A 15,553-nucleotide genomic window follows, 5' to 3' on the forward strand; every position below is an offset into this window, starting at 1 on the left:
GATGGATTCTGCTTTGTGGGGACGCGTTCAGTGCTGCCCTGCTGTGAGCTAGCACGTCATGGGAATACGAGGTTCTGCAAAGCGGAGACGCTGAGAAGGAAAACACACACACAAATAGCCCCGGGACAAGCTGCTGGTGGAGCATGCCTGGAAAGCATTAGCGGGCTGGGGAGAAAAGGCTTGCTGCACACTTGCACTAACGCTGAGCGACCTTTGCAGCGGGGAAGCAAGGACGTGTATGTGCTGCAGCTGGACAGGAGGTCAGGATGGGCACTGACCCCACGTCTGCTCGCGGAAACTAACTTCTGCAGAAATGTCAGCTGGTACTGAAAGCACGGTGGGGGGAAAATGGCACAGAGGTGGATGCTCAGAGTGACTCAGAAACCTTCCCCGAGTCAAACCCGCTTGTTCCTTTGGTGCTTTCTGAAAAGTTCAACCAGAATCTGTAAAGCATGCTGCTTTCTGAAACCCGGAGGGTTGCATTTCTACTCTCATTTGCTTTATGCAGCCATTTTGAACACACGCAAAGTGGGGGAAATACTTCTCTGACAGGCACCGTGCTCAGCCTGCACAGCCATGGAGAGAGCAGAACACGTCTGTACCTCCGTCCACCCCATTCACTGGGAGTAATGGGATGTAAACACCTGCTTAGGGCTTTCCTGAACGGAAACCTAAGTGTCCTTCTCCACATGTCCTAATAGAGCCCATTCAGCCATCAACACGGAAGATTCATGATCACTAATTGTGAACATTTACACCTTCCTGTCTCAGCCTGGTGCCCTGACCTGGTGCAGCTACACCAGTCTCGCTGGCCAGGCTGAGCACGTTCCCTGGCTGAAGCTGGTTTATAGATGGCTTGGATATCACCGGCACACAGGCAAGGAAGGGAAGTCAATGCTTACATTCCCATTCAAAGCCTCCTGAATCCATGGGAATGATTCCTCTTTGAGTCAGTATGCTCTGACTGCGGCAGGACAAAGGAAAGCTTTTACAGCGATTGATTTCTGAGGGACAGGAGCCGTGGCTTTGGCTCGGTTGGAAAATGACTTGTTTAAAAGTCAAGGCAAAATCCACGCTGCCTTGGGAGAGGTGCTGGTGGCAGTGCAGGGGCTGCAATGATGAGAGCAGGCAGGCTTCAGTCTAATGAATTGAATCGAGAGGGGCTGTGCTGGGTACACAGAAGTACTCCACTGTGAGAAAGGAGACGGTGAGAGCTGATAATGAGAATGAAGAACTTCCTTTGATTATTGCCTCTCATTTCCTACAATGCAATCTACATCTTTAAACGTTAGATCCCCTTGTCTCGGTGTGGTTAGAAGATCTTAAGCACTAGTATTGAAAAAGAAAGGTTAACCTGAATAAGGTAGAATAGGAAGCCTCTTTTTCTTCCTATTTCTGTGCCACATGAATACCGTGGGACACCGCAGGTACGAGCGGAGCAATTTCAGACGTAGAGCAGAAGCTGGCAGGCTGGCAGACGCAGGGCAGCACACGGCGGGTGCTGAGACAGTGCCGAGAGAATTGCTGAGGACGAACGGGAAGCGAAGGTTGAGCCCACCCCAGTTTGGTCCCGGCTTTCAGATGGGGACTGGAGCAGGGCTGTGCTCAGGACCTGACTCCAAGCTATTTTTGACCTGCCCCTGAGTGCCAGGGCTGTGGTCGGACAGGCTGCTCAGCCCGAGTTCAGATGGTGGCTTTACATTTCAAGCGTAATGGGGACTTGGAGCTGTGCCCTCACTCCTACCCAGCGCGGCAGTACGGCCAACTACACGTGGACATAATGTCACTCTGGATTCAAAAAAAAGCTGAAGTACCGGCGGCAGCTTTTATAAGCTGGGCACCACCTTGTAGGGTTTTCAGATTTGTCCACCTCTCATTGGCTTCAGCAAGACCTGCAGGCCCCTAAGTGCCACCGGCACCTTTCCTATTTGCTGTGCTCATGTCCCAAAACTGCCTCCAGGGCATGCTCATGGACCTCCAGAGCCAGCTAAAACATAAACCCATTCCCTAGGAACAGAAGCAAATCAAAATTATGGCATCCCGTGGGTTACTTGAGACCCTGTTCCCTTACAAGTGCTGGATTAGGGACATGAGCAGTGGCATGGAAAAGGGGTACAGCAATAATTAGAGCCAAATAATGGAATTGCATGTTTCAGAACAAACAGGATGCACACACAGAAGAGAAGAAACCTTCTTGATCAAAAACCAAGAGGAAATGAAATTAGAGAGACACTAATCCAGATAGCCAAACGGGGCCGCTCTAACGTGGGGTGGCAGTGAGCTCACGGTAACAGCAGCAGCAAAGGACGAGCAGCAAAGCTCCACCCTGCGCCGCGGTATTTAAAAACAAAACAAAGTAGTTTCAAAGCCCGCAAGCTAGCCGTGCATTTAGGCACCTGAGTGATATCCATTAAAGCCAACGGAACTATTCGTGCGTTTGAACTTAGGCAACACGTTTCCATCCTCTGCCAGCTTGGCACCGAAATTCGTGCCAGTTTGCCCCTTGAACGTGGGGCCCGGAGGGGGAGCCTGTGGAACCGTGCTCCTTCAGAGGCTGCAATTCCCTCTGCCGTGTGCTGCTGCGAAGCTCCACTTGAACTCTGAGAAGCTCAGGGGTGTTGGTACACCAGGCAAACCTTAAACTCCCCTCCAGCCGTGGAAACAAATCTGCCCAGACCTGGCAGGGTGTTGAAGGGATGCTGCTGGGATTTGCTGATTATTTTCACCCAGACCACCGCTAATAAAAAACGAGTGAAAAAGATGTAGCTTTCAGGAGTCTTTGTTCCAAGCGAAAACTTGTGTCTGCTTTGACGCATACCTCGAAGCAAAGGGACAATTATCTAATCACAACACTCAATCCCATTTGCATAATGTCAACTAAATTGTTCAACTGCTTCAAATGCTTTTGTGATTAGAAAGATACTCCACAAATAAACTGACTGCATGTTCCTGACACTCGAAACTAATGTGTTACAAGTAAGAGAAAGATAAAGCGGCATGGTAAAAGGATTCCTTCCTCACCATTACTTCCACTCAACCTAGGAAATCACAAAATGTCATGTCTATTACTCAAATGAAAGTCACATCAAAGGTCCTGTAGGACTGGGGGATATGCTGCAGCAAAATTGAAATAATATTTTGCAGGTGGAGAGTTGAGCTAGATGCCTGGAACAGTATCTAATTGCCACATAAGAGTACATTTGTGTGTTATTTATGTCCTGATGGCAAATCCAAATTACCGAGATCTAAACCCAGCAGCGCAAACGACTCCCTTTGTGTCCTCAGGCAAATACCTGGTAATGCTTTCATGTCTGCCGGGGTGTTTAATTTGCAGAGACCCTGAGCATCAGTTAGCCAAGACTTTCCCATGTGGTTGCTGACTTCAGGTAATCCATTTTGGACCTCTGAAAAGGACTTGGTTTTTAGAGAGCTAAGTACAACTTTCTCCCATGCGCTGCTAAGTAATGTGTTGGTTATTCTGGGGTTTTGGTGAGTCGTGGGGAATCATGCCCTTTGTATGGTCCATACACAACCCCCGTGCCCCATCACTGTTGCAGCTCTCACCTTTATATTCCTAATCTTTTATGTTTCTATCCCCCAAATCCTGTGAGACAGGGAGTTGCTATATTCCTCCAGCAATGGCACCTGAAGGCACCTGCCCTGAAGCTGGGCAAGGAACTCAGTCATCTGCTTCCTGAGGCCTGATGAGGTTTTCCTCTGACCTTTAGAGGAAGGATGGTGAACAGACCTTGGTGCATGCCTCCTCTCCACTGCCTCCACTCTCACAGAAGTAAGAAAGGGCGTTAGGTGCATGACTTGAGTTGCACGCAGTGAGATATTCTCCCCTCGTCCCTCCCCATATCTGCATAACCCCACTCAGGACGGACTGAAACGGATGGACCAGCCTGTGCCTCGGGCTCTTGCAATGCGTTTCTGTGTCATCCTAACAAAAAACTATTCCTTTTTTTCCTGCCCCTCCGCACATTTTAGCTGGGCAGCCTTGGCTGTGCCCTTTTCAAGTTCACTGTGCAGCAGATGGGCCTATCTGAACACCAAGCACAGGCGAGGAAATCAGCAGCTGGTCGCAGGAGTTTCCTAGGAGAAGATGAAAGGATCGCAGCAGGCTGCCCGGTGCCCGCGGTTCGGCTGACTCACACAAGAAGCCTGCCGAGACACATTTCCCAGGTGCTCGAGTCACTAACACAAAGCCTGGGCTAAAATCAGAGGCGATGATGTGCTGGCAGGAGTTTCTCTCCTTGTGATGCGCTTTCAGAGGGGTTAAAAGTTGTGTGAGCGACGGCTGTCAGACGGGGGAATCAGAGAAGATCCCACTCACGCCACGCGCCTCTGACACACCGTTTTCCACTTTGATCCAGACAAGCATCGGCAGTTTTGGGGCAGGAAGAGGTGGAAGTCAGATAGATACAGCGACCTCAAAGTCAGGGGCTTCCTAGGAAGTTAATTCCTCGCCCACAGGTGGCATCTGATGAACCTGTTTGGGAAGCCGGATGATGAAATGGAGAATTGTTATAAATGCTGACCTTCCCGTTGGCAAGCAGAACATTGTACGTTTGGGAGAAGAACAGAAATACTGTGTGACTTTTCTTTTCTAAAATTGCACTATTGTTATCAAATCAAAGTGAGACTTAAAATCCCCCCTGCTGCTGCTCTCAGGTTGGTGTACGAGGCCCCAGTCGTGCAGCCGGTCCCCCACAGGAGGCTTCTTGCACACATCTAGGCTAACACTGAGAAGGAAGGACTTTACTTTTTAGACTTTATGTAGGTGGTAGATGCTCATGGAGCAGTGAACCTGAAATCACCATAACTCTGGAAGGAAACAGCATCGGCTGCCCTGTGCCAGCACAGCTCGAGCCACTTGCCCACTGCAGGCAGCACTCAGGACTCGGGGCTCTGCCACTCATCCTGACTCATACTCCGTAGCCCCAACAAATAAATGTGCTGTGAGCAACAAATATTAAAAAACAACAACAGAGGTTTATATTTTTCTCCCAGAGGCTTTGGCACTGATCCCTGTTTACACCCAGGCTCTTTGCGTTACCTGAGTGGTGTAAAGAAACTATTTCTCTAAAGGGAGCTCTTGCAGAAATGAAAGTCGGGTAGTTTCTGGGCGAGATCCTCAGCTGGTGCGTATTAGCATCGCTCCAGCAAAGCTGATGGTGCCGGGCTGATTTACGCTACCGGAAGGCTTTGGCCTTTAGGACGTGAGTGCATTTATGACACAGACACTCTGTGGGAGGGGGTGAAGAGGCTGTGAAGAGAATATAAATGTGTCTCATAAGGTGCAGCTGTAATTTACATTTATTCCGAGGCTCGCTTCCGTTGGCCGTTGACTAGTGTAAATACGAACCAGATCCAATTCTTGTTTAGCTTGAGATTTCTTTGAACTGCGCCTGGGAGAACTGCCTGCAGCGTATCCGGGGGTAATATATTGTGATTTGACACTTGCTAAGAGCTGGCAGCCGGTCTCCAAAAGAAATATTGATTGCGAAGAATAAATTCAATATAATAGTAGAACAAGGGAGCAGGACATCATCGACACCATTTACAGTCTGTGATTGTGGAGCACCCTTTGTCTTGAGTAGATGGCAAATGTTAATTAAGGTGCCTTCCCTGGCATCAGGCGATTGATGTGCTGTCTCATTTTACATCTTGCTGTCTGTAAAATGGGAAGGATGCTGGCTTCGGAGTAGCAGTTCATAACAGTGCTGCGGATTTCACCCATCAATCTAACTCACCGTACCTCTGGGTAACGACTGGGAGTAAGAGATTTTGGAGGCGATGCTGAGACCAGAGCCTGGCGGCGGGAGACGATGCTGTCTGCTTCCTCACGTGGCCTCTCCCCGTGCTCACTGCTGCTGGTGAGGTTGCCAGCTCTCGGAGCAGGGACCGTGTTTTCCTTTTCTGTGTGTACGGCCCCAAGCCCAGTAGGATTGTGGTGCATAAAAGTCAGGCTTCTATTCACTGGTGCCATAGAAGGAAAAAACGATACTGGTGTTTCACGTCAACAAAAATGTTGGGTTTAAAATTTGTGTTTTGATTCAGCCACTCTCAATAAAAAGAGGAACAGCTTAGAAACAAACAAAGAAAGAAAAACCTATACCATGCTATACATTCTTGGTATTTCCAATGCCATTTAATGCATCCCCTTCATACTCAGTAGAAAAGTATCACACATCTTGATGTCAGCCGTTCAGGAGAAGCCCATGCTCGAGCACTTTGCTGAATCAGGCTGTTAATGAGGTTTCAGTGGTGTAAGAGCTCACTGTGTTCCGTTTGGGAGAAGAGAAAGAAAACAGTCATTTTTACGAGCCCAAGATGAAAAATCTCTCCGAAACACACTCACCTCTACACCAGCAATTATTTCACAGTCACCAACCGCGGATGATTAATCGAGCACTATCAGGAGGCGCAGTGCCGGGCTAACAGTACACGAAAGTGCAAGAAGTGGCGTTTACCTTGCGTTTGATAATTGCCCTGGGGCGACGGGTGTGAGTAAAATACGGTTAAAACCTCTTCCAGTGCCAGAGTATGAAAGGCCAGGGTGTTCATCGGTGTGACATATCTTTGGGTATGCCTGTGCAGTTCTAGCACAGCAGACAGATATCCCAACGTTTATCCAGGCCGCTGCTTGCTCAGCGCACAACCTTTTGGAGCGTTTTCATGCTAATCTCCCATTGACAGAGACTGGCCTGCAAGGTATTCGTGCTGGCAGACAGCAAACTTCAGTCCCGAGGAGTTGAATCTGGTTGTCTGGGGAAAGCAAACACCTCAGACACGTCTCCTGCCACTCACAGCAGCTCCCAGTTTATTATTGCTTGCTTTCTGTTTAAATTTTACACCGCTGCGTGGTGGGTGACAGAAACCGCTCAGGTCCTGACACCTGCCAGATATTGTCATGTCTACACATGCAGCTCTGCTGTCCCTCCTCATCTTGATTCATTTGGGAATTGTTGGAAAAAGGGGAAGGCTGGAGCTTCCCGGGGAACAGAGGAGCCATGGCTCCTGCTGTCTGGGTGTGCGAGATCGGGGTATCGTGGCTGCAGATCAGGAGTTGTGCCTTAAAGGGTGCCTTTTGCAGCCGGGACTTGTCAAAGCTTCAGTTGAAATATCGGAAGAGAGCATTTGATAGGGCAGCACGCGTGTCTTGGGAACCAAGACAAGAGGTACAAAATGGCTAAAATACATTTGTGTAGCTTGTCAGCTCTTTTGTTGCGGTGGCTCCAGCACTTCCCTCTGCCCATCCCATTATCTCTCGCTGTTGGTTTTTCCCCTCCACTTTGCCCTCTCTAGCTTCAGCCTTTGTGCACGCCCGAGCAGAATAGGAGACGGTGGGGACAGAGCAATGCACAGCAGAGCCAGGGCCTATTCTTTTGGGTCTGTTTATCCAGTGGGTGAGTAAGACACAAGCGCCCTGGTGCACCCCATTGTAATGCACAAAGCCTGCAGTGAGTCCTGGTGATGGAATCCAAAACGCTGTCAGCTGCTACACTACAGCTCTTTTGATGACTCTGCTTGTTGAGGATAATTAGACGGGTGCAGTACAGACACACACACGGATGTCTCTATTCTTTCTGCAATTGCACAGCACATGCTGTGCATCCTCTATGAGCACCGCTTAAAACCTAGGGCAATATTTTCAAGTGTGTGCAAGAGTTGGGAGCCCAAGATTCACTCTCAAAGGTGACTTGAAAACCAAGGCTTATCAGGAGCCAGCAGGGCTAGCAGGTTGACATTTAAAAGCATCATTTTTTTTTTTTTGAAACTTCTGCTCAAGATCTTTCAAAACGTGGAATTCCCCCCGGCTTCTGTCCGTGTATTTATTCAGTAGGTCCCAGGGGCTGTCAGCACCCTTTGAGCATGGGCTCTCGCACAGCAAAGTGGCAGAAGTAATCCAAGGGTAAACTTCCAGATGGCTTTATAAGGAAGCACTGCAGAAACAGGCCAACGTGCTGCCACTGTCACCAAGCCTCCAAGGGGGGTGAATAATCAGTATTTTATGCAAACAAGGCTCCATTCAAATAGTCCATGCTGGGTACCTGAACTCGTGAGTTGCTCTGGTGAGCCTTTGTCTCAAGAATCTCCTCCTGACAGTAGCATTGGGTCTGTGCGGTGAGACAGGGAAAGGGACAGAAAAGGAAAAGGTAACCCTGCTATCGCTGCATCGCTCGATAACCGACACGTAGCTTGGAGGGCAATTGCAAACGAAGGATCGAGTTGTTGACACGATGGGGTTTTGATTCTGTGAACTGGAGGTGACTAAGTGAGCTGCCGGTGATGCGGGGGATCTGGGCTGCCCTTTCTGCAGCCGCCCTCCTTCCTCGGGCAGGGGGAAGGACCAAGCCTAGGCCCTTTGCTCCGAGACAAGAAAATCATCACTGAGCCAGAAGAACATGCAAATGTTTTGCTGTCACCATGTCATTCTAATACCCAAATGAACCATGTACTTGGGGACCAGGAAAGTTTCTAACAACTCTTGCAGCATGTGCTGAAGCTGGATAGCCCTAAATCACACAGCTCCAATGGGATGGCTGTCCTCTGCCTGACTTGCCACTGAACCAGGAACTCACTGCATATAGTGTTGCTACTTAGACATTTAAATATGAAATCCCAATGAAGCACAGTGGGTGAAGGCACTGTAAAGTTCTCGGTTTTTCTCCTGAACACGTGCAAGCTTGCTTTCTGGGCAGCTAGCTCCGAGTATCGCAGTGACGCTGACCCAGGCTTCACTGCGGGCATTAAGGGATGCTCTGTTCTTACACAGCCCCCTCGATGCTTGTGGCAGGAACATTTTCTTTGTTGCTATCAGTCCTTAGTTGTTCCACTTTGCCGCCTCTCAGACACGATTAACGGCAGTTATATGTACCGAATCGCAGATCACTGGGGCAGTTTGGGGCACTGCTGCCGTAGGTATAATTTTAGACCATGATCTGATCAGAGAAATGACTTCTTCAGCCCCTGGTAAGGGAAGGTCTCTCTCCATCTGAGCGCTTTATACAATGTAATGGAAATAGATGTTATTCTTAAACCAGATATCTAAGCCTTGTGGTTAAGCTAACAGATTGAAACTCTACAGACCGAGGGGCAAGTGCCAGCCCAAGTGCAGGTTTGACATATATATATATATGTTGGCTGCTCCGCGCCTCAGCTCCATTCAAACAGTGGAAGTGAGGAGTCCTCTCTGTTTTATCACTTCAGATCTTTAAAGAAAGGAACAACCTGATAGAGATCTCCCCCCACCGAACACAACGGCCAACGGCTGAGCGCTGCAGTAATGAGCTCTCAGTCCTGCAGCAGAAACGTGCAATAAAGCCAATGGAAAACAAATCCATGTGCAGAGCAGCCGTGGGACGCGGTCCCGAATGGACGGCTGCTGAAGCCCTTCTCGAGTGCACCTTCCTGGCAGCTGCTAACTCAATTCACATCCCTGCTCCACGGTGCAGTGCAGACCTGTTGGACCCCCTCCAGCACAGATGTACGGAATCGGTGAGAGGCCTCAGTGCTGAACCCAGCAATTGCGAGGGACGAACGAGGCCAGCTAATTGCTCAAACTGTTGCTCAAGTCACCGTGCAGAGTCTCTTCCGTTAAAGCCCAGCGTGGGCAGGGCCGCGTGCCTCCCGGCGTCTCGCAAAGATTAAACAAGTGCCTGGGAAGGCAGGGCGGCAGCAGGGAAGGCAGGGCTTGTCCGAGTCATCTGCCAAAGGGTGCCTGCTCTTCCTCCTCCACTCTATGGGGTGGAAACGGGCCGCAAGTGCTTCCTATGAAGCTGCTGCTGAAACGTGCCCATTGGTCTGGTGGCTGACAGGCAGCGCTGGAAACAGATTTTTTTTTTTATTTGGTTTTCTACTGCATGGTCTAGAGGCTCCGTCCAAGCCCCAGACCCGCTGTCCTGAATGATGAGCACAAAGAGCCTTAGGGGAAGCTTCTGCCTAAGCCCTTGGGGCAACAGCACCCAGGTTTGCTATTCAGTAGCTGAAGATTTCCTCCAGCGCAGTTATCAAACTTGGAAACACGTGTTCAACACAGCCTCCAGAGCAGTTGCTCCTAGAAACATTTGTGTCCCTCAGCTTCTTCAACTGAAACGGAGTTTCCCTCCGTACCCCAGGCCAACACAAGTCACTGTGAATCATGAAAATGCTTCTCAAGCTTGGGCTTAAGTGGGACTTACGTGATGCCTACGTTTTGGGCTGGTCCTTTGTAGTGCGGTGAATTTCGGCCAAGAGTATGTGCAGAAAGCTAATACCCTGAAGGCAAGGTCGTGAAGGAACAGAAACCACTTCAAAATCCAAAGATTATCTGCAGCACTTTTTCTGTGTGTGCTGTATTTTCCCAAATACAGCTCAAACCCTAGAGGAAGGAGAGATTTCACAGCCTCTCTGTGCTGAAATACTGCTATGTTGCTAAGTCTGTTACTAGGCAAAACATGTTTTAGCAGCCTAGAAAACGTTTTCAAAACACAAGAGAAGATTTTTCTGTTTGTAAACTGGATCCGAACTTCTTTTCTTTGAAATTAATGAAACTATCATACTACTAAATTCTCGTAGTTACTGAGAAACAAAATCAAACCGGCTTGGCTCTGGTCGTGGCCAGGGAAAAAAGCGGTCCAGCTTTGTGCACTGACTCCTCTTCACGCCCATGGTGCTGAGTTAAACCCAGGTGATCTCTTGTGGGAGGGAGGAAGAAAGAAACGTGCCGCACAGGGGAAGTGGTAAAGCTGATTCATGGCTAACTGCACGATATTCCTGCCCGTCCCTGTTTTAGGGGGGGAGCAGCGTTTGCAATTACGTCTAGCACCAGTGGATCTCCCCAGGAGCAGGCACTGCACACCGAGCCAGCACCACGGGCCTGGCTGCAGAAGACGGCTCCATTTTTTCAGGCCGAGATGACGGGAAGGAACAGCGGTTCAGTTTGGGAAAGCTTTGCCACAAAGGGGCACAAACAGCGCTTATCTCTTAGCTTATCACACAGAGCATGGCAAGCAAAAACACGATGCCTGTAATTTAAGTGTTCTGCTTGGGGATGGTGATTTACCTATTTTGAGTAACGTCATGAGCCAGACACTTATCTTCATATTTCTAGGGCTGGATCTCTGCTGAAACATCACCATGGGGGCTGTGGCTCAAATTCAGAGTTGAATGAAGAAACACGAGCAACATTTAAAGTTTTGTGTATTTATATATTCATGCACATATGCACACCCAGCATTAAAACACAGAAAGTGGGATTTCTACTTGTATTAAATTTGCAACTTTCTGTTTTTGAGGATGTTTTGGACAAGCTTCAATTCCAACATGAAACTTTTAGTTTGTGTATCCCTGAACTCACAGCTTCTGGAGCCACCCTGACTTCTGCACCATGCAGGCCAGAGGATTTCAGCTGCTTACCCCTCTCTTACTTCCAATACTGTAAGTTTGGTCAAAGGCCTTTCTCCATCAAAAAAAATGGCAGTCCATCACTAAATTTTCTCATATTCAGCATTATACAGAAATAAAAAAAATCTATGCATAATATATAAGTATGTGTACAGGCATAATAGTTTTAAATGTTCCCCTGTGGTTTCAATGGCCTGTAAACCATAGCGTGCTTCCCTTGCACTTGCTCTCAGTAAGGCTATCAACACGTGTAAAGGAATTATCACACAAAAATGAGCCATGCTGGCAGTCCGACTAGATCTGTGGGTGCAACCACTGACAGTAAATCCATAGTAAGATGGGGACAGCATTTTGGGTCAACTGGGAAATAACGATTGTGTGAATCTCTTCCTAGAGGTTCCTAGATCGTTGTTGTGTTTAGGGTCTTGAGACAGTGGGGATCTGGTTAGAGTTTTGTGTGACCTTGGTAAAATGCTTGTCTCAGCACCCGAATTGCAAAACGGCAATCATAACATCACCTTTGCCTTCCTGGCTTAAATCAGAAACTATTTGGGATCAGGACTGTCTCCTCCTTTGTGACTAGACGGTACGTAATATAATGGGCTAATTACAAAATAAAAAAATAATGAGCCTGTGCTGACACTAAGAGCCCCAACAAATAGCTCTCTGCAGTAATAGTCCAAAACACTGACACACAGCGCAGTGGTTTGAGCAGTTGCCATCCGCAGAGAAAAGCATCCACAGGTAGCTCGCACAGCCCCGCATCAGAGCCCGGCTGAACTCTGCAGGGTGGACAAATAAAGGCTTATTTAATAACATCCTAATTTCAGCAAGAGATCCACAGCAGTTTAGCACCCGATACCCAAAGCCTAAACATATGTGACATCCTCTCTTGCTTTCCACCTGGCTCGTACCATTTTCCACCCTTAGCCGAGCTAGTCTGTATTAACCAGCCAGTAATACTTGGAAATCACATTGAGTCTTTCACCTCTGATTATTTTAGCATGCACAGGGTAGAAGTCACTTGCCTGAAGAAACCCAGAACTGAGAAAATGAAATGAACACAAGAATCCTCAGCTCCTGTCAGCAGCGCCAGCTCGGAGCCAGGCCGGCCTTCTGAGCTCTTGCTGCTGCTAAAAGCACGGAGAAGAATTATCTCATGCTAACTGTTCTGCTGCAACAAACGCTGACCTGTCTGCTGCTAGGAGTGGAGTTGCCTGAGCTGGATCAGAAGCTGGAAGTTAGGTGATGTGGATACCCGTGAGTGTCCCCGTGCTGTCCCAATAGTGTCCCCCAGAGTCCCACGGGATACTCCCATGGGCACTGTTTGTAAGCAGCGCTCCTGCGAGCTCCTGCATCTCTTATCCAGCTTCAGCAGCCCCCCAACTTCAGTACACCCCTCAAATTCAGCAGCCCCCCAACATCAGCAGCCCCCCAACATCAGCAGCCTGCCCCAACTTCAGCAGCGCCCCCCAAATTCAGCAGCCCCCCCCAAATTCAGCAGCCCCTCCGTCCCCTGCCCCAGTCCCCGGTGGTGCCAGCAGCGATGGCATTTAGTGACATCCCTGAGAGACTCGTCTGACAACTCGGGGCTTTGTTTGCGTAAGCCATCCCAGCAGATGGCCACCACTCCAAGCATCAGCCTGCCTTCTATTTATACGCAGGACCTACAGGCGCAGATCTGCGCTCCCGGCTTCGCCCGGCTCCCGGCCTCCCCTTGGCAATGCGGGGTGGAAACGGGGCTGGGAGAGCTTGGGGTGCGGACTCGAAGGGGCTTTCTGCTGAGGCTGCATTGCACTTATCTCTTGGGAGACAGGGTGCTTTGCCTCCTTGACAGCTCAGTGAGCTGCTTCACTCGCAGTGTGCCGCGAGTTGAACAGCTTCTGGGCAGCAGAGACCAGCAGGGAACATCCCAGTGCCGTGCAGTCCCGAAGCTCCTGCTTCTGAGCCCGCACACTGTTCCACGGCGTTCCCGTGGTGGAACATCCTTGTCTGGGCTTTTGCTGTTTTGCTACTTATCTGAATTTTATTGATAAATTGTTTGTAGGATTTCTAGCAGGCTGGAACAGGGCGCTGAGAACTACTTCAGGCCGGGCCAGCAGAGGACTTGTCGAAGGGGGTCACATCGCAGCGTCCTGAACTCAGCACCGAGACAGCTTTACCCAGCTGGCGGGATACGTTTGCAACAAGCATTCTTTGCACTTGGGATATTTTGCCCCTCTCTGTCTGGCTTTCTGCCTTTAACCTTCCCTATCTTGTACACTGAGGCTTTGGTTTCATTTTTTGTCACACGTTAGTTTTCTCAGACAAGAATACGAACCACAGACATTGCTCCTCAGCCAACGGTGAGGCGAGCCCGGGGCTGACGGTCAGCCTCGATGGCACTGTTGTACGGGTGACGGCGAGTTTCATTCATAGCACCAGGCTGCTTTTTCCCTCTAGCTACTCTGAAAGGTGCACACCCGTTTCTCCAAACAAGCGCAGAGCATGAAGTCACCAGGCTCTTACCATCTTCTTTTGCAGGCATCGTGTATAAAAGCTAAATGTTGATTTCTGTACGTAACTACAGATCACCGACAGACTTAAGGAGCGTAAGTAGGACAAGGGGAAACACACAGGGGATTTTCTGGATGTGCCAGTGGCAGTCTGACATTTCTCCCTAAGAACTGCATGTGTGTATCCCTGTAGTTATGGAAAAACACGGCAGCGAGGCTGAAAAGCCACCGAGTTCTGACTGGCATCAACAACAAAAGGGAAACTTAGACCAGGAAACCTCCAAATCCCGGCCGGCTGCATTTGCATCCTAAAGCCCACGGTCCCACTTCAGGAGTCCCCACGCTCCAAACTGAACCATTAGGAAGTTACCCGTAGGTTGCTGCCTAATTAATTTCCAGCATAAGCACACGCAGGGCGATCACACCGGGGCATTTCTCAGCTGGACAAGACCAAACCTAATGCTTTGCGCTCCTGAAATTCCCTTCTGTTCCCCTTTCTTTCGGGAAGATCAACTTGTGCGGGGATTCAGGAGGATCTCCCGGGTGACCGAGTTTCGCCCCGGCGAAAGCACCGAGCGCAGGGACGACGGGCTTTGATTGCAGCTTAGCGAGGGGGGGTTGGTGCCCGGAAAATCGCCTTTTTGGCGACCCCGGGCTTCGCCGGGGGGGGGGGGACGGGGACGGGGCACCTGCCGCCCCCCGGGACCCCGCCGCCTCCCCGTGCTCCGCGTCCCCGGGGCGGCTCCGGGAGCGCATCCCCGGCTGCCCCCGGCCCCCTTCCAGCCGCGCATCCCCGTCCGCGGCCGCGCATCCTCAACGACCCCAAACCGAAACGGGAGGCGGGGGGGGGGGGGGGGGAGGAGGAAAGAGACCGAGCGGCCACTTACGCCCGGGCTTTGGGGAAGCCCATGGAGAGCAGGATCTCCAGCGACGAGCCATGTTTGATGGTCCCCGCGCGGTGCTGCCGGTTCCGCCGGGGGATGACTTTGCTGTACAGCTCCTCTTTGGCAGCCATGGCGTGCGGGGCGGGCTGCCCGCGCTGGGCCATCACGCAGCCATCGCCACCCGCGCAGGGCCATGCACACCCGCAGCGCCCCGCCGGGGGCCGCGGCCGGGGCAGGGCCGAGGGGCTGAGCCCTCCTCCGCTCCCCTCCGCTCCTCTCCTTTCCCCTCCGCTCCTTTCCGCCCCCCGCCGCTCCTCTCCGCGCCCCCGAGCCCCGCCGCCGCCTCCGCCGCCGCCGCCCGTGCGCGCCCCGCGCAAAAGCCGCGCAAGCCCCCGCGGCCGCTCGGAGGCTCCGCAGGAGGCCCCGAGAACAACCCCCCCCCCCCCCCCGCCGCCTCCCCCGCTCTTAAAGCCGCCTCCGGGGCGGGCGGGCGCGGCCCCGGCCCCGGGCTGGAGCCGGCTGCTGGAGGAGAGCCCCAAAAGGGGGCTTTAAGGGGGGCGCGGCGCAGCCCCCGCTCCCCCTCCGCGCTCCGGGGATGCGCTGGGAGAGGGGCAGGGTGCGCGGCCGGCGAGGCCGCTGCTGGAGCGGGGAGGGGAGAGGCAGGCTGGTGTTGAAAGAGCAAGGAGGACGCGCACCAGGCGTTATTTTTGTTTGTTTTGGTGGTTTATTTTTATTTATTTTTTTTTTTTAAGCTCGCACAGGATTGCCCTAACCGCGCAGAGC

The 15,553-nt window shown here is 51.0% G+C and overlaps 1 protein-coding gene across 2 annotated transcripts in view; it reads right to left on the reverse strand.

Annotated features, from left to right (window-relative positions):
• Nucleotides 1-15,069, reverse strand: part of UBASH3B (ubiquitin associated and SH3 domain containing B) — a 72,610-nt gene extending 57,541 nt beyond the window's left edge. The window contains exon 1 of one of the 2 annotated variants that reach the window (XM_035555915.1): nt 14,774-15,069. In XM_035555915.1, the coding sequence (XP_035411808.1) occupies nt 14,774-14,934 (161 nt within the window). In that variant the 5' untranslated portion in view covers nt 14,935-15,069. The remainder of the gene's footprint in view (nt 1-14,773) is intronic. The other variant, XM_035555916.1, reaches the window with a different exon arrangement.
• Nucleotides 15,070-15,553: the final 484 nt, after the last annotated feature.

Source organism: Cygnus atratus, chromosome 22 (genome assembly GCF_013377495.2).
Source record: "Cygnus atratus isolate AKBS03 ecotype Queensland, Australia chromosome 22, CAtr_DNAZoo_HiC_assembly, whole genome shotgun sequence".
Classification (NCBI taxonomy): domain Eukaryota; kingdom Metazoa; phylum Chordata; class Aves; order Anseriformes; family Anatidae; genus Cygnus; species Cygnus atratus.